The following is a 20,046-nucleotide window of genomic DNA, read 5'->3' on the forward strand; positions in this document are numbered from 1 at the left end:
GTGCTCTGTCCACTGCACTGGCCTCTGTTCCTGCAGGAGACATGGACACCAAAATCTGGGCTTTTCCTGCCACACTGTGGCCATGTCTGAACACTACACATGGCCTTTACTCCTTGAAAAGTGGTATTGTGTTTGTGTGTTGTTTTTTGTTTTTTGTTTTTTGTTTTTTGAAGGACTGGAAGTTACCTTCCTTACCTGTTAATCCCCATGCACTCCCCAAGCCTCAAGGATTGCCTGCCTCCTCCAGGAGGGCTCCCCTGAATCCACCCACACCCCCAGTCAGATGAGGTCTCCAGCATCAGGCTCCCATAGCTTCTGTACCAACCTCCAGCATTTCCCTCCACACACTCCATTGGAGCCCCTTACTTCTCCAATTCCCTGATTAGCTCTTTAATGGCAGAGATCTTGCTTTCATCAGAATTTGTGTCCTTAGCATTTAGCACACGGGCAGGCCCATGATGATGCTCAGTAACTATTTGAATGAGTAACTAAATGAATGACCAAGTGAGCAATTAAATGAAGCAATCCCTTTGTCCCCTCCCTTTCTTTACACACTGAGGAAACACTTTCAGGTATCTGGGGAAAACAATGCCTAAATCTGCTATCAATCAATCATTTTCCTCACAGTAAGAATGAACCCTCTGTGTTTCCACTCCCAAGGGGATTTGTATATCAGGTTTTTCCCTTACTTTAGGTGATTCCTAATACAAGTAAGCTGGTGGAAGGGGATGGTGGAGGAAAAGTCTTCCCACCCCAGATGAAACCAATTGTAGTCGAGGTCACAGCCACATGGATCTCTGAAGCCTGCCCTGCAGTAAAGCTTTAGCACCTCCACCATTGAGCTGGAAAAGCCCCCAAGTCCCAGAACCAGCAAACTCTAACCTCTTAGACCAAAGAGGAAGTAATGTGCACTGGGAATAGCCAAGATTTGGAATTGGAAGACCTAGAATTCCAGCAGTGAGCAATTCTCTATCTTTCCTCCCAGCCTCGTTGTTCTCATTTGTAACAATGGAGACACTGCATGGCTAATGTTAGCCCTGCCTGTCAGAAAGCTTCAAGTGCAGTACTCACCCCAACCATTGCATAGAGAGGGGTGGTCCCCACACACAGGGGCTCCAGCCCTAGGATAGCTAGCCTTGTGGTGAGAGCCATTCTAAACCATCTGTTGACTCATAGCCAATGTACTTTGGGTTCAAGCAGTGCCTGAAAGTCAGGGTCATTCTCAACTCCTCATTTTCCTGGACACCCTCATCTTTCTGCAGGTTTCTGAGGGGAAGATGATATTCCCTACTTCCTTTGAATCCCACTCCCCACTCCTTCCTGCTCCTTTCCCCCTACTCCCAGGGGGATGACTTCCTTGTTCCTCACTGTACCCATTGTTGTTAGACAGATGCTCTGATTATGGTCAGGTTAATCCAAAGCCACTGCTAAGCCTAAAATGATGAGGACAGGGGTGGCAAAGGGACTGACAGGATCCAGAGTTTCGGAGGACTCACCTCCTGGCACCCCACCACCTCATGGCACAGCAAGTGTCTCCAGTCTAAGTCTTATAGGAAGTAAGCTTAACCCATGGGTTTTGGAATCAACTTCTTTGAGGAAAGCATGGTGTTCTGGGTGGTGGTATCAGTCACACAGAGAAGAAACCCAAGCACTGGGCTATACTGTGGAAGTGATCCTGGTTCATAACTGGACTAGAGAGAGCCTGCAAGACTGGTAAATGAAATGGCCATGGTAGGATAGGAAGCCAGCCCTTGGAAAAGCCAGATGTCTTCATGAGTCTATACTCTATTTACCTCCAGTTCTCCTTTAGGATTCCTTACTATAATCATCAGAATTCATCTCCATTACAACAAGGGGAAACCAAGAAAAGTATATAGATTCAACAGGGGCAAAATCTACAAAGAAACGAACATGTTGCAGAGGCATCAGGGATCTGAATGTAAGAACCCCAAAGGGAATGAAAACCTTGGGACTACTAAGGAAGCCAGTGTGCCAGCTTCTTCTCCCCTCCGCAGGTATTTTCTGCTGAACAGGGTCCAGTTTTCACAAGCCTACCTGCCTGTGTTCTTTCTCCTAATTCTGTGCTGGGCCGTGTGGCAGGGCTTTCATGTGTCCTGTGAGGTGTGAACTTTAGAGAATGCTACTGTGCTTCACCTTCCAGTCTCAAAAGGAAAGTCTACTATTCAAACCCTTCCAGTCTTCCCAAACTGAACACTTCAAAAGAGGCCATTTTCAATGTGGTGAAGTGAGGTGAATGACAATCAGACAATGCTACACTGAGGATTTTTTTTTCCTTCCTAAAAGTCATCTATTTTTTTCTCCTCTAGGACTTTCTACAGAAAGATTTAGTAGATAACGTGCTATCTGACTTTTTCCCAGGACATAGGACTGTCAGGAGACTTTTTTTTCTTTTCAGAATTAGCCCAACTTAACTGATTTGCCACTATCTACTTTTTTCCTGTATCAATATTATTTTTCCTCATCTCTTCACTCAGCTCCTTACAAATAAGCTTTCAAGTGACACACCATCCCTCCAACCCAGTGTCACAATTTAGAAAATGTGGAAGCCATTTACAAAAGGAGGAACCCTCTTCTCTCTGTGAAGGGCCTAACTGCTGCAGGTTTCATTCTGGCCTCATGGTTAAAGGGCTCCATCCCCTTCCTAACCTCGTGAGGAGCATCAGAAGAGCAGGAACTCCCGAGGGATGCAGCCTGCACTGCGTGGTCACATTACTGCTCCAGCTTATTCATTTGCCGACTACTGCTCAGGAGATGCAGAAATAAAGGGACTAAAAGCATATTCATCACCCTCACTGAGCTGTGGGATGACATACTTACTTTGGAAATAATGATTCCAAGTAGGAGAGCAGTGAAAAACAGGGCCTGTGAGAAGCAACTTTTATTACACAGTTTCTAAAATGTGAGCACTTAATGCTCTTTCATTACCATATATTATTACAGTTCTATAAAAATCATTTTTAGGAATCAATCCCAAATTTTTGAAGCTCCCCACCCCCTGCCACAAAAGAGCTAGAACGCAGAGTTTAGAAGAAGTCCTAACAAAAGAGAAACGATACTTTTGCACCTCTAGGTTTTAAGACTTACTATGGTAGAATCCACACTCAAGACTGGGTCAACCTTTGTGAACAATGCTTAACTCAGAATCTGTGTAACCCCTCTCAAAGCATCATTTCAAAAGATGGCAACTTTTTTATAAAGGAGAGAAGGTAGGTATGAATTTCCTATTTTTCAGATGGGAAAGCTAAGGCACAGGAAGTATCAGTTAAATTACTTTAAGTGAAAGCCAGCAAGCAGTGATCGTGCTGGAACAAAAATCCATCTATTCTGATTCACAGTTCTGCTATTTCTCCACTGGATGCTCCACCCATTTGGGGAGCATCTCCCCTCAACCCTACTCAATCTCCCTTGGTATTTCCACTCCAAGGAATCTGGGTTTTCATCCAAGGGAATGCATTAGCTTGCTGTGTAATTTGCTGATCACTCTGGCACAGAAAACACCAAGAGGCTTTTGACTCTTGCTCATCCATTGGGATCAAGAGCTGGAGACAGGAGTCAAGTGAAATTCATGGGGAGCTCCCAGGCCCTTACAAATATTCCAGTGCCAAAGGAGAAGCAGTCATGGATTGCATCTGAGTTTCAAAATGTCAATGAACTGAGGCAAAGCCAGTAGAGCAAGGCCTTGAGTCCACATTGGGAGGTGATGATGCTTCTACACTTCTATGGACCTGGACAGCTACAAGCTCTTCACAGACTCTTCTGTACTCATTCTTCAGAAATGAGTCTCACCCCACGGCAGGACACTCAGGGGATCCTCCAGTGCAGTGCTTCTCAAATTCAAACGTGCACAGGAATCTGGGGATTTGCTGAAATATAGGTTCTGATTCAGGAGGTCTAGGGGAGCCTTGGACCCTGTATTTCTGAAAAAGTCATCAGATGATGTCAGTTCTGCTGCTCCCAGGACCACACTTAGCATAGCAAAGGCCTAGAGCACAATTTGATAAACCGCAATTCCAAAGATTGAAAAAGCAATAGCAATGAATAACTCACTGGTGATAGGGCTCAAGTGGAGTATCAGCCCACTGAATATACCTCCTATATTACTCTTTTATGGGCAGTGTTTCCCTGACACCTGGCAGGGTGAACCACACAGGCAAAAAGCCACTGAAGGAGCCCAGGAGAGGAATGAAGCAAGATTTACTCACGGGAGAAGCGGGCAAGTGGCCTGGCAGTCTTATCTCCGGCTTCATTTGCAACTGGAAAAAAAAAAAAAAAACAGAAGATGCAGTTAAGTACAAGGCATGTGTGTCTACAGAAGATGCCAACCTAAAGCTAATCCTCAGGATGATTCACTATTAAGCTGTGTTTGAAAGTCATTGTAAGAGGATAAAAGCAACTTCACTCCCTCTCTATATTTCCAGTGCCGCTCTCACTGCCTAAATGAAGCCAAATGTCTTCATCATTTTGATTAAAACAGTGAATTAAGCTGGCAACCTAAACAGTACCTAGTTTACTGGGCTTAGGGGAGTTAACTGGCCTGCAGGCAGAGTAAGAGGTGTGCACGCCTGGCTTCCAAGCCAGTGCACATCCTTCTGCTTCAGGCTGCCTCTCAGTGGGATGTCCTTCAACACACAAATGCACCCCAACTACCTGACATCAGTCTGATTTTCCTGATCCATGGGGCAAATTAAGGCAAGGATTTCAGAAAAAAACAGTAAGGTTGGTTTTTGTTAAGAAGGATATTTAAATTTAGAAGCTAACAAATAAGAGGATCGAGAAAATTGTTCAGAAAGCTTCTCTAGAAGCTTTACTATCCCCTATACTGATGAACCGGAGAAGGCAATGGCACCCCACTCCAGTACTCTTGCCTGGAAAATCCCATGGACGGCAGAGCCTGGTAGGCTGCAGAGCTCTTAGCCTGGGGTCGCTGAGAGTCCGACAGGACTGAGCAGCTTCCCTTTCACTTTTCACTTTGACGCATTGGAGAAGGAAATGGCAACCCATTCCAGTGTTCTTGCTTGGAGAATCCCAGGGACGGGGGAGCCTGGCGGGCTGCCGTCTATGGGGTCACACAGAGTCAGACACGACTGAAGCGACTTAGCAGCAGCATACTGATGAACAAGCTTCCCAGGTGGTACTAGTGGTAAAGAATTCACCCGCCAATGCAGGAGACACAGGTTCAATCCCTGGGTCGGGAAGATCCCTTGGAGGAAGGCATGGCAATCTTTATCCCATGGACAGAGGAGCCTGGCAGGCTACAGTACATAGGATCGCAAAGAGTTAGACATGACTGAAGCAACTTAGCATGGACACATACTGATGAACACCATCGTCACGAATAAAAAAAGGTTAAACTGAAACACAAGTTTCATTCACTTTAAATATCACTTTCAATGCCCATAAAGACTATAACCCTGGGTGTTTTGTAAGTATGTATGATCAACTTGAATGAACACCCAAAGCAATCAAATGGAAAAAACTTGTTCAATATCTTAGTTTAGGAAAGAACATCCAATACATAGGCAGAATAAAGGAAATTGCTAATGTAATCATTAAAATCATTCTCATCTATGAGAATTTGCAGTGCAGGATGCAAGAAATAGCTACTTCACAAATGTATTACATCATTTTGCAAAGAACGGAAGGAGTCAAAAAATTCCTTTCACCCTTTCAAAAAGGTGAAATTTTTTTTAATTTACCATAATTTATTAAATTAATGGATTCGATTTCAGCTACTTTATATTTCTGTCATTTCCATGGACCATTGTCTCCACTCTGTATTTATTATAAACAAGACATTGTACAAAATGACCAGCAGGGGGAGGTGACATTGCATCCTGCTTCCACTATCTCACACTCTAGCATTTTGAAAAGAAAGAGAGAGACAAAAGGAGACAGAAAGAAAGAAAGGGAGGGCAAGAGAAAGTAGTAAGACCTAGTTAGCTATAGACATGAGTTTCCCCAGCTTGAGTTCAAATCACTTCCTCTTTGGACACTACAGATCTCTAAAGAAAGAGAGCAAGGTTATACTCCAACATATTTGCTGCAGAAAGTGATGGGCCACTTTTAAAGTAGGATCATGAAGACCACTGCCATCATTGAGAACACCGGCCACCATTACAACATTCAGCTTAGAGAGCACATGTCTTCCCCGAGGGACAGAGAAGGAGTAGGCACACACCATCACAATTTCACAGGCATCGCTGGCTGCATCCTCACCCCCAGGCTTTTCCTCCCTTCCCTGCCACCCTATCCAAGAGTGGGAATTGCTGACCCAGATCCAAGTCACGCTAGGAGAGGCAGGAAATAAGATCTAGGCCAGTGACATGCCAGGAGAGTTGTCTTCACCCAGAAGAAATCTGAACCCTGCTCCCAGCATTACTTTCTTAAATGCAGACCCAATACCACAAGGTCTCTATGATGCCCCAACACCTGCAAGATACAACCAGGTCTACCTGGCCAAGTACTGAACAGCTGGCCCCTCCTATTCTCAGCTCACTGTACCTCCCAGTACTGCCTTCAGAACCCAGCCACAGGCTATATGTGGACAAATCTCAAACACTCTCTGTCCTCTTTGCTACAGCTCCTTTGCCCCCTCCTCCCAGACAGCCCTCCCCATTGCTTCCCTCCTGCTCATCTTTTAAGATTCAACCGGAGCCATTCATTTCTTCATGTTAAAGTCTTTATTTAATTTGTTACAATATTGTTTTGTGTTTTTGGCTTTTCAGCCCAGAGGCATATGGAATCTTAGCTGCTGACCAGGGATTGAATTTACATCCTGACTCCCTGCATTGGAAGGCAAAGTCTTAAACCACTGGACTGCCAGGGAAGTCCCAGAGCCATTCATTTCTGAAAAGTTCCCCTGACTCCCAGCACAGCTTCTGTCTTCCATAGACCTCTGCCCCTGCCTCACTACCCTCCCAGGCCAGTGGTTCTCACACTTCAGCAGACACTAGAACCACCAGGAAGGTCTGTTGAAACAGATAGCAGGGTTGGTTAAAATGCAGATTCTGACTCAGCTGACCTGGAATAGGGCCCAAGAATTTGCATTTCTAACAAGTTTCCAGGTGATATGGAGAACACTCTTCTCGGGACCATATTTTGAGAACTGCTCTAAACTATAAACTACTGTAGTGAAGACAAGGATGATCACTTTTCATCTTTGTGTTTCCAATCGTTCAGTGACTGGCATGCAGAATACTGCGTTCAGTCAATGTTTTTAGAACTGAATGAAGTAGTTCATTGATAACTGAAATTGATACCAAGTGCCACAGATGGCTCAGTAGATGGAGCCCTCAGTGCCAGAGGGCTATAAAAAGCCCCAGATGTGTTTTGCTTGGCCCCTACAACGTATTTAATTTTTAAACAATTTATTGTCTGCATTTAAAAATCAAGAGGTTTCAAACATAAATGCAGGTTATCGGCTTCTCTCAGGAACTGAAAACTGTCCAGACTTACTGGCCAGCCATGGATTGCCCCTGAGATGCCTCCTATGGGCAGGTCCAGCTCCTGCATGTTTGGGAGGCACCTTTTTGCTGACTGGCATTTGGGCTTTCTATACTCGACATGAGTCCAGAAGGCAAGTGAAAACAGGACCTCTTAAAGGGCTTAAAAATCTACAGGGCAGCAATGGATATGCAGCCATAGAGAACAAACTTTAGGACACAGTGGGGGAGGGCAAACATGGGGTGATTTGAGTAGTAGCACTGAAATATATACATTACCATATGTAACATAGATAGCCAGTGGAAATTTGCTGTATGAAATTTTGGAACCCAAAGCTGATGCTCTGTGACAACCTAGAGGGGTGGGGTGGGAAGGGAGGTGGGGAGAGGTTTAAGAGGGCGGGGACATATGTATACCTATGACTGATTCATGCTGATGTATGGCAGAAACTATCAGAGTATTGCAAAGTAATTATCCTCCAATTAAAAACAAATTTTTTTAAAAATGAAACTAAGACTCAACCAAGACCAACACAACAATGAGTGGTTGTGGCCAAGCTTGCTAAGCCCCTCTGTTTCCAGCCCACAAACCGATTCAAGACATTCAACAGCCCTCCAGCACAATGCTGGCCAGCTCAGACACACAAGGGGGCCTTCCTACACTGTTGTTTGCTTTCTATTTCAAAAAAAATCCAGCAAGCTTCAATAATGAAGTAGATGTTCCATTTATCAGATGCAATTAAAGTTTGAATTTGGCAAGAGCTCATAAAAACGATTATGAGATTTAAGGGAAGTTCTTATGTAGATTTACCAAAAGTCATGCTGGGTATAACACACAGACCAGTATGTATCATTAATGCCACTGATGTCAAATTGTATGTCTAGGCTGCGTGTATATTCAACCACAGAGAAACAGAAAGGAGGTGTACCAGGTATATTAACAGTTATTTCTTCCATGTGCTGGCGTTTGGGGAGATTATCAGCCGTTTTTATGCTTTGCTACTTAAACCTAACAGTTGGATAAGCACACGCCATACTTACAATCAGAAAAAAATGTTTTTATTAAAGGGGTATAAAACAATTAACTACTATATATGATTTGGGTCATTATATATGTATGTATATTTACATATATTTTTATATATTATATATGTATGTATATGAAATGTATTTCAGATACATGTCAGAGCAGTCTTGGATCACAAATCAGGGGACTTTCCATCTTTGGAGTCCCATGGGACTCCCTGTAAGACTCAAGAAATGAATCACCCTCCCACCCCCTCCAGGGGGCTCCACACTTTCTAAGTCAGTGGTTTGCAGCTCTGGTCGCATGTCAGAATCACTAGAGAACTTTTTAAAAACCCTGATGCCCAGATTCAGTGGGTGGGATCAGAGGGTGGGCCTCAGTGGGTGGGACCCAAGCCTCCATACTTTCCCAGTTCCCAGATGATTCCAATGAGTAGCTGAGGCTGAAAAGCACTAATAAATGGTGTAACTTCAGACACCTTTATCAAAACAACATTCAGGGAGTGGTGTGGCTCAGCTTCCTTCAAAAATAATTACCCCTATTCAGTTCGTCTTTGCAGAATGCTATTGTTTTGTCATAATAATCCTGAAAGAGACATGCCTCTGCTTTAAAAAAAAAATTCAACAGTTAAGACTGCAAACATAGCTATGGAGATCAATTAGTAGGCCACTCATCACACTGTGAAGGGTTCTTTATAAAAGGATACACCTCACGTCGCCCCTAACCTCCAATAGATGTGCACTGAGTGCCCCCAGGAGCTCAGCACTAGGCTGGACCCTGGGAGGATGACCACAGTTGATTTCACTCAACTTTGACACATAAGCAAGTTAGGGAGGTAAACCATGCCTCTCAATCGAGGTTTATCCAGGTGTATTCAGCTAGGGAACTGACTTGATGACAGTGATGATGGTGGAGGTGGTGCTACGATACAGATGCCGTGTCCCATCCCAAACCCACTCAACTAGAGTCTTGCAAGGGAAGACAAGATTCTAGAACTTAACTGCCTCAAAAGCTATTTAATGTTTGAGAAGCAGCATTCCAAATGAAGTGTGTCCCCGGTATGTTTGCTTTATGTTTCTGCACCCCCACCCCCAACTAGAAAACTGGCCAGAAACAAATCTTAAAGTAAGGATTCTCCAAGGAGACCAGCTTTGAGGGTGAGAGGGGCAGGTGAGACAGCACAGTGAGAAAGATATTTCAGAGCAATGAGCATCCCAATCCCAGTTGAGCCACTAACATTTCAGGCCATCAGAATGCAGGGGAGGTGGGCAGGGAGGGTGGTCCAAACAGGCACGGTGGTGGCATGGGCAGGTGTGCACTGCTTTGTAACCAAAACGAGCACCCAAAACACGGCCATTCTTGTTTTGAAAACCTGGCACCTGGCACCCAGAGCATAAATGCAGCTGGGGTGCTGGGTGCCAGGCCAAACACACAATGAGAAAGCAGGTCCACAGAAGAGCCTTGCTTCCTGCAAGGAAATCCACCCAACATGCTGACTGGCTGCTGCTCAGCCATGAGCTCTGGGGCCCATCAGGAATCCTCTCCAGGTGAGGTCCTTTGGGAAGTCTTCAGGCTAGAAAACCATGCATAAGAGACTTCAGAGAAGAGAGTGTTAGAATGAGGTTCCAGGCCCCCTCCTAGTTTCTGCAGAAGGTACAGCTTGGAATTACTTACAGATGCTTGGCTTCATCTTACCTTGCCTTCTACTTGTAAAGACCTAAGCAAGGAAAACTGGATGGAACACTGGGGAGAAAGAGACTTGGTCCAAGGTCACTAACTCTCTTCTTTAGCTGTCATCTTCTAATTAAGGTATTCCACGACCACCTGATTAAGATCACAGCTCCCAACTTCCCTTCCTTCTCTGCTTCATCCCCTTTCCCCACACAACCCCTCCTGGAAGCACTTCTCACCTTCTTACATGCTCTGTTCTCTATTCACTGGGTTTACTGCATTTTCCTCCCACCACATTGTAATTCCCCACACAAGCACAGATCCTCTGCCAATGAAAAAAAGAAAAAAAAAAAAAAAAACTACCGTATCTCTAGTGCCTAAATGCCTAACACACAATATTTATTGAGTCAATGATCAGCCTCTTACCATGCAGAGTGCACTAGAGGCCAAGAATTGGAAGCAGACCAGAAGGACACGAACACATACCAAATATTTAAGTGTTCTATAAGTATCTGTCCTTTAGGAATACTTATCAAGCATTGACTAAATCACAGATAAAGCCCTGAACAGCCTGTCATGGTCCCTGCTTTCACACTGAGTAAGACTGTCATTCCCATTTGATAGACAGGACACAGGAACTCAGAAAGGTAACTTTTCCAAGACCACAAATTTGTGTGTCCAAATTCCAAACCAAGGTATGCCTGGCTCAAAAGCCCAGGGCCTTTCCCTTTAGCCTCTCTGCCTTCCAAGAAATGTAAGCAGATAAGATCTGTGCTCCAGAGAGGGCTACCCCTAGAGAAAAGTCATGCGAAAGTCTGACCCTGTTCCTCATGCCCCAGGGAGAGCCATGCACCAGCCTACAGAGAAGGGGGATGTCACCTGCCTGGGATCTCATACCTGGCACAAGACCAGGAGACTGTCAGTAGAGAGGGGCCCTTTTGTGAGATGGGCAGTCCCGGGGCCAGGACTCACAACAGCAGGATCCAGAAGAGGAAGAACCTAGTTACAAAAAGAAGAGTTTCATTGCCACATTCATGCAAGAATGCCAGCTAGCCAGTGTCTCCGTAACCTGATCAAAACTTTCCTACTTAGAAAACAGTAACAGGGGACTAGAAATAAGAACCAAATTCATCTTAGCATGAAATCAGTACAGCTCATAAAAACAGCTCCTAGGAGGCAAGACTTGATTCTCTTCAAGAGAAGAAACTGACATTCCAAGAGATCAAGTGGTTTGTCCGAGATCAGACTTAAGTCCAGACATCAGAGCTGGAAATGTCATCCAATTCTTCCACCTCCAATTCCAGCATTCTTGGAGAAGGGAATGTACTCCACCTCTTTAGCTCCCTCGGAGTCATTTGTCAGGAGTAAAAGTAAAGGCTTTCATTTCCTTTGCCCTCCTTGGGTTTGATGAATATTGATGCTTGCCAACCCCAGGATACATTTTAAATAAAAACATATACAACTCTGATTGGCAACGGCTGAGCAGAGTACAGTGTTAGAAAGACTTCTGATGCTGAGTCTGAGTGTAGCCAGATATGTCTGTAACACATTACCAAGCCTGTCGTGGGCGGGACAGGAGACTGAAGGGGGCAGGAAGGATGAGTGTGCAGGGAAATCTCTGCCAGGTTCTGCGTGCTCAGTCCCTCAGTCGCGTCCAATTCTTGATGCAGCCCACTTGTCCCTCCATCCACGGGATTTTCCCAGCAAGAAAAATGGAGTGGTATGCCATTTCCTTCTCCAGGGGCTCTTTGCCAGGTTGGATAGGCCATAAAAGAATTAGCCAAAAAGTGGATAATTCAAAAAGATCACTGAATTAAATACTTCTATAAAATATATTGTCCAATTTGCTTAAAATGAGAGCTGCTGTATAACTAAGGAACACACTAAGCGCTACTCTTTCATCACCTAATTTTATCCTCATGGCAACTCTGTGAGGCCACCACGTGATTTCCCTATTTTCCAGATGCAGAAACTGAGTCTTTGAGAACTTGAGAAAATTCCTTGTGATGAAACAACTACAGCAGACCTGGAAATGGAATCCAACACATTATTCCAGAGCCAGTGCTCTTAACTCATGTGCTGCCCATCACACTTTTAACATCCGAGTATCAGTACTGTTTGATGAGCCTTTTGCCAAGAAACCCAGACCTGGCAGGAGAACTCCTCGTCTTGCCTCCACTTAGCCTCAGGTCAGAAGCGCCGCAGAGGAAGGCTCTCTGTTCTCCAGTTCTGTAAACAGAACCAAGCTCTGCAATCCAGCTGGACCATGTGCCCTAGTGACAAAAAAGGTATCACCACCCCCCTCAGCCCGCTCCCTTCTCCACTTCTTTATTCAGAAATGCTTGGCACTGCCTCATTATACCTTTGGGGCCAATTTGGCTGTCAAATGGACTCTGAATCAAGCTCTAACACAAAAGAAAATAAAACCAATTTGTAGTGATGACTCATCAGGGTTGATGATGTGAGTGGCAGAGATGGTGTACCTTACAGACCCTTCTTTCCTGGAGTAATGGGCAAATCCTTGCAGAAGGCAAGGCTTGTGGGCCAGAGGTCAAATTGGCTCACTCAGCCCAGAGTGTGAGGAAACACACACACACAGAGAATCAAGGAAGCCCTTGCCAACCGAGAAGATACCTTGGGAAACAGACTGTCTCTACTTTTTCAAAAATTAATTTGAAGGAATTCAGGTCATATGAAAAGGCTCATGTAATATATTTCTTTCTTCCCTAGTGCTGATTTTGTACACTTATGTATCTATATTCAATGTCATTCTACAAATTATATTTCATTTCTATTTTGCTCTGTACACCCATCCTTTATGGAACAAACTAGGATATTAATAGAGGTGAAATTTTTCTTTTCAATCACGTCCTGGCTCCTTTTCCTGGCCTCTCTTTCCAAGTTGCCAGGTTTCAGACTAACTTTACATGGCTTCCAGTTACTCAAACAATCTACTAACCTCCACTGAGCACTCCCAGAGTCCTCCCTGCCACTCCCTGCCTCCACATGTCTTGCTGGACTAATGATAAATACAACTGGTCCTTGAGTAGTCCCCTGAGACCAGAAGCCTGGCACTGAGCTTCCTGACACAGTTTATTAGAGTCATTGCAATATGAATGTATCATGGTATTGGTATTTCTGCAAAAACCACCTGGCCAAGCTACCAGGTCCTGACCTCAGGAAACCTGAGGTCAAGCTGGGAAAACATAATATTAATATACAACATGATCTAAATTCTGTGCTCAGTCACTCAGTTGTGTCCAACTCTTTGCAACCCTATGGACTGTAGCCCTCCAGGCTCCTCTGTTCATGGGATTCTCCAGGCAAGAATATTGGAGCGGGTTGCCATTTCTTCCTCCAGGGGATCTTCCAATGCAGGGATCCAGCCCAAGTCTCCCAAGTCTCCTGCATTGGCAGGCGGATTCTTTACCACTAGCACCACCTAGGAAGCCTGACTTAAACTCTGCTGAATGTCAAATGAAGAGTCCTTGTTTACAGAAGGGAGAGGCTGGGGGGCCTGGAATAAGGAGTACAGAGGCTTCTAGGAGACCTGGGACAGGTGAGAGCCAGGGAGGTGGAAAGGATGATAGGAGAGGGAAGAAATATTGTGCATTCTAGGACCACGGGGCAGACTGAGACTGACCAACTATACCCCAAATCTCTCCCTTTCTCAAGCAAGAAATGCTTTTTATTGAGGGAGGCAGTAGTAAAAAGTAGAGAAAGATGCTCTTTCCTATCTTGATAAATTATAAAATGCCTCTCGCTGCAACTCGGCCTTCTCTCCCATTCTCCTCTACAAACATGTTGCATCTGCAGATAGACATGTGAATTTATCCAAGAGCAGATATGTCTGCATATTCAGGTGCCAGGTATACAGGTCCAGGGTCAGCAGTCACTCCAAAGCCCTCCACCCAAAGTGGGCCAGATTGCTTCCTGACAGTGACAGCCTGTGGGCTCTGCTTGGCCCTCCTGGATGATGCCCTGGTGACCACCACAGACCTCAGGCCACAGGCCTCAGGCACACAACAGGGGTGACACCTGAGTGACCAAAGCAGTACCCACACAGGGCCCCCCTACTATTCTGGCCTCATTAAAATGCCCCCTAATTGAGCAAACCAGGCCCAGAACAACCACAAGCAGTTAAGGAGATCAATAGTGAACAAGACTGAAATCCAACATCACGCCAGCTGTTCAAACTCTTAACTAATTAAGCTCAATTCAAATAAGGAAAAGGAGATGAATACAGAGAAGAAGGAAAACACTACAGTGTATTAAGCCCTATTTCATGCCAGGCTGGCAAGAACTTTACACCAATAACTTTTTTGGACTCATAATTTTTATTAAACGTTCACACCATCTCATGAGGTAAGTATTATGATTCCTATTTTCAGATAAGGAAACTGAGGCTTAGGAAAGTTAGTAACTTGCCCCAGTCAGGTCTGATAAGCTGAAATTGAACCTCGTTCTGTGAGCTCTTCTCTTTTTTCAACAGTTCACAGGACTGAAACTGGTCCCACTCCACACAGCCTGCTGAGACTCCCTGTCATGTCCCAAACAGGGCCTGTCCAGCTCATGCCTGGACTGTGCCTAGGAATGGGAGCTCAGCCCCTGGAGATAGGCCCCTTCACCTCTAATTAGTTCTGCAACCTCCAGTTCAGTTCAGTCGCTCAGTCGCGTCCGACTCTTTGCGATCCCATGAATTGCAGCACGCCAGGCCTCCCTGTCCATCATCAACTCCTGGAGTTCACCCAAACCCTTGTCCATCAAATCGGTGATGCCATCCAGCCACCTCATCCTCTGTCGTATCCTTCTCCTCCTGTCCCCAGTCCCTCCCAGCATCAGAGTCTTTTCCAATGAGTCAACTCTTCGCATGAGGTGGCCAAAGTACTGGAGTTTCAGCTTTAGCATCATTCCTTCCAAAAAACACCCAGGACTGATCTCCTTTAGAATGGACTGGTTGGATCTCCTTGCAGTCCAAGGGACTCTCAAGAGTCTTCTCCAACACCACAGTTCAAGAGCATCAATTCTTCGGGGCTCAGCCTTCTTCACAGTCCAACTCTCACATCCATACACGACCACTGGAAAAAATCATAGCCTTGACTAGACAGACTTTGTTGGCAAAGTAATGTCTCTGCTTTTGAATATGCTATCTAGTTTGGTCATAACTTTCCCTCCAAGGAGTCAGCGTCTTTTAATTTCATGGCTGCAATCACCATCTGCAGTGATTTTGGAGCCCAGAAAAATAAAGTCTGACGGTCTTTCCACTGTTTCCCCATCTATTTGCCATGAAGTGATGGGACCAGATGCCATGATCTTAGTTTTCTGAATGTTAAGCTTTTTCATGATGATGGAGTCATTCTGAAGGTCTTCCTTCTGCCCTCACAAGAACAGGCCTGATTTCTATTCCTTCTCAGGGTTTTCCAACATTTGATGACAACGATCATGGCCTCGGCCCCGTGAGCCCTCTCTTCTCCTGATGGACAAGCCCCATTCCCCCCTCATTTGACAAAAATATCCCAAGGCCTTGACCCCCAAAAGTAAAGTCACTTAAATCATTGACAAAAGAAAAGACAGCCTCGGCAACCCACTGGTGAACATGCATTCCACAGTGATCTCCAGGCGAAGCCCGATCTCCACCTTCTCAGACAAGGTTCTCCTCTCGCTTGGCTCTCAGGAGACACACAGGGCACCTGGGAAACTTCTCATTGTACATTCAGGAGCCATGCAAAGAGGCTGAATTTTACAGCAGGCTGCAATCTGAAGCAGTGTTTCTCAGACTTCCCCGTGCACAAAAACCCTTGGTGGATCTTGTGAAACTGCAGCTTCTGTTTCGGTCGGTTTGGGGTGGGGCCGGGGATTCTGCATTGCAAACAGGTTCCCAGGTGGTGCCAATGGGCTGGTCTAGAAGCCACACTCTGAGCAGCGAGCTGTTAAAGAACATAACCTTCCTAAAAAGGAACAGCTAAGCACACTTTCTGAGAGCTCACTGGAAAGACCCTGTGTGGTTTAAAAGTGCACACTGTTGAACTCAGTGTCCAGTCCCCTTGGTTTCTTTCAGTCATGCTGTTAAAAAGAACAGCTACCAGTATGACTCTGAAACCCACTTGAGGACAGAGACCGAGAGGGTGTGCATGTGAGAAGTAGGGTCCAAGCAGAGAGGGTGAGTTTCTCTCTGCTTGGACCACAGGTATTAAATAGAACAGATGACCTATAGAACTAGCGGGCATCTGAGTTCCTTGCCCAAAGGAATGATGTCTTGTGCTAGTTTTTTTTCTTCTGGTTATCTTTTTTTTTTACATTTAAGATTATGTATTTATTTACTTATTATTGAAGTGTAGTTGACTTACAGCATTGTGTTAGTTTCAGATGTACTGCAAAGTGATTCAGTTATATATATGTATATATAAAATATATATTTCAGATTCTCCACAGGTATTAAATAGGACAGATGACCTAGAAGATCACTGTCTGCCCTAGCCAAGCCACCAGCAGGGCACAAAGGCTCAGACAAACAAGGAGGTCCTCAGACTTGGGGCACAGGTCAACCACGCAGCCACAACTACCAGAGCTACTCCCTAAGCACCTCAGAGTGCACAGGTGCACACACACAGACACATACACACACAGACACACACACACCCAATACGTGGCTTGGACATGCAGTGCCATCGCTGATATGTCCAGCACCATAAATCACTGCATCATTACCAGCTGCCTGCAGGCTGAACAGATCAAATGCCTCCAGTAAATAAAACTAGCACACAAGAACATACTATAGAGCACAGGAAACTACACTCAACAATTTGTAATAACCTATAAGGGAAAAGACTCTGAAATATATATTTTATATAAACATATATATAACTGAATCACTTTGCAGTACATCTGAAACTAACACAATGCTGTAAGTCAATTACACTTCAATAATAAGTAAATAAATACATAATCTTAAATGTAAAAAAAAAAAAAGATAACCAGAAGTAAAAAGCTAGCACAAGATATCATTCCTTTGGGCAAGGAACTCGGATGCCCGCTAGAATGAGCTTCTCACAGCAGAGCCCACATTTCATACAATTTCCCTCCAGCCCAGAACAGGGCCAGCACATAGGCTGCTAAGTGAGGGGCTGGTAAATGAGTGGAGGAAGCCAGGACTGGCAGTGAAGTCACAGAGGCCCCTGGATGGACACAGGCCAAGTAGCCAGGGACCCTCCTCCTCCGTGACACCTAAGAGCTTTGCTAGCAACCAGTTAAAGGTTTACTCTTAATCTAGCAATTTATATTTACTTTCTAAAATGAATGCAAGTTTGGGAACCACTGGGGGCCACAGATTGGAGGCAAATGTATTCTGCTTGGCAAGCAGTGTTTAAAAGTAAATGATCTGAATTCCCTTGGGAGCAGTTCACCACAGTGACATGAATTGCTACTGCTCACCTCAGGTCCGCTTCCCTCCAGCTGCCTACCTGAGACATGGGTATGCGCTAGGACTTTCAAACCCAGCATGGCAAAGCAAAATGTTCCTTCCCAAAATCTGCTCTCTCCCACTCTCAGTCAATGGCGCCACTCCCCACTACCTTCCTCCCTCCAGGGCAGAAATGGTCTCCTTCCTTCCCATTGCCCTTCCATCAACAAATCCTTACCTCCAAAATACACCCTAACTCATAGCTCCTCTCCTAAAACACTGGTCTGAGCATCCAGAGACCCTCACCTGGATGACCCTAACACATTCCCAGGGTCTCCTGCTCCGCCTGGCAGCCAACCCATAGACCATACTGCCTCCCCGCTTAGAACCCTCAATGCTTCTCACTGTGTGCATATCACTGCCTACAAACCCTCCCTGATCTGACCTCATCTCCTCCCATCTGCTGGCTGACAGCTCTTGCTACCCTGGCCACCTTTCTCTCTCTCAAACTCACTGAACACATTCCCAAGCCTTTTCACTTCCTTTTCCTGTTTGGAATGTAATAAGGTCTCTTATTAACAGTAGCGGCAACCCCTGCAGACCCCTTCACGGGCCTTCCAGGTGCCAGTCTAAGCACATATGAGTGCTAACTCAGTCAATCCTCTGAACCACCTTGGGAGGTTGGGCTATGGTTACCCCACTTTACAGATGGGGTAACTGAGGCACAGAGAGGTCGGTGACCTGCCCACACCATAGCGCTGGTAAACAGTAGAGCTGGATTCATAACTAGGCAGTCTAGTTCCAAGGTCTTTCTCTATAAATCTCATCTATAAATTTCCAGGTCTCAACCCAAATGGCGTGTCCTAGAGGCCTTCCCTGATCACCACCCTCTCATCTCAAGTACCTCTCAGGACTATCTGGAATGAACACATCTCTCCATCACAAAACCTAAAACAAGAGGATACAAACTTTCTGAAAGCAGCTCCCAGCAATCTTATTCTCTGTACCCCAGAACGCAGAAGAACCCTTCAACAATCCCTGCACAAGGTCCCCCTCAACAAATATGAACCAACCTACTGGCCTATAGAGAGGACTGCTGACCTCAAAATTACTCAAACAATGCTCAGAGGGAAAACTAAACCCACGGGAGGATAAAAAAGATGACATTTGAAGTAGACAACTCACCCACGATCCTCCACCTGATTCGTATGATCCTTTATAATGTTTTCTTGACTTCTTGGACCTTTGCATATGAATCAAATGTTTTTCTATCACAGACATGATCTTATGCTAGTTTTAAAAATCAATCCAATTGTTGAGTTTGTGGCCAATTACCTGTCTAGCACTTCTGGGTTACCTTGGTGGATTTCTCCATTCCAAGGCTCTAATTGGTTAGTGGTTCAGCTGGTAAAGAATCCATGTGCAATGCAGGAGACCCCAGTCCAATTCCTGGGTCAGGGAGATCCCCTAGAGAAGGGAACGGCTACCTGCTCCAGTATTCTGACCTGGAGAATTCCATGGACTATATAGCCCATGGGGTCACAAAGAGTCAGACACGACTGAGCAACTTTCACTTAGGAAATGTATCTTAAAAGAAAAATTATAGTCATGTTCAGACCACTATTGATATTACTAGATGAGATGCCCCTCACCCAACCAGTTATTAATTCCTGCTCTGATCGTATCCATAAATATACATTTTCCTCTATTATTCAAGTTCAATCAGAGCAACAAACAAAATTTCAACTAAGGATGAAATCTCCCACAATTATGGGACGGACTTATGTAGTTAACATCAGGATATGGTCATTTAAATCTAAAGCCTCCTCTATCCTGGAAACCATCTCATCCTCTGTCATCTGAGATGGTTTCCAGTATAGAGGAGGCTTTAGATTTAAATGACCATACGACAGAGGATGAGACGGTTGGATGGCATTACCAACTCGATGGGACATGAATTTGAGCAAGCTCCGGGAGCTGGTGATGAACAGGGAAGCCTAGTGTGCTATAGTCCATGGGGTCGCAAAGAGTTGGACACGACTGAGCAATTGAACTGAACTGATACTGGAAACAAATCATATCAAGGATAATCAGGGTTTTCCTGGTGGCTCAGACAGTAGAAAAAAAATCTGCCTGCAATGCGAGAGGCCCAGGTTTGATCCCTAGGTCAGGAAGATCCCTGGAGAAGGGAATGGCAACCCACTCCAGTATTCTTGCCTGGAGAATTCCATGGACAGTCTTGCAGGCTACCACCCATGGAGTCACAGAGTCGGACACGACTGAGTGACTGTTGCTTTTCATTACCTCGTTTATGTACCTGCCTGCATCCCGAAGGCATCTGAGCTTTCAATCCTCCGTCTTGTCCCATTTTCTAAATATAATCTGTGGTCTCCCCACAGCCTGATCTCCAGGAGAGAGTCCATGCCTGACTGCTGAGGCCGCAGCCATCCTTCCACATCCTTGCCTACCAGCCATCCTGAGCCCTC

At 45.1% G+C, this 20,046-nt stretch overlaps 1 protein-coding gene across 5 annotated transcripts in view; it reads right to left on the reverse strand.

The window, feature by feature from the left end:
- The window catches only part of PDE1C (phosphodiesterase 1C), a 536,801-nt gene that overhangs the window by 446,977 nt on the left and 69,778 nt on the right, over positions 1-20,046 (reverse strand). For all 5 annotated transcript variants that reach the window (XM_027539481.1, XM_027539483.1, XM_027539487.1 and 2 more), the window contains exon 2: positions 4,224-4,274. In XM_027539481.1, the coding sequence (XP_027395282.1) occupies positions 4,224-4,274 (51 nt within the window). The remainder of the gene's footprint in view (positions 1-4,223; positions 4,275-20,046) is intronic.

Source organism: Bos indicus x Bos taurus, chromosome 4 (genome assembly GCF_003369695.1).
Source record: "Bos indicus x Bos taurus breed Angus x Brahman F1 hybrid chromosome 4, Bos_hybrid_MaternalHap_v2.0, whole genome shotgun sequence".
NCBI classification, from domain to species: domain Eukaryota; kingdom Metazoa; phylum Chordata; class Mammalia; order Artiodactyla; family Bovidae; genus Bos; species Bos indicus x Bos taurus.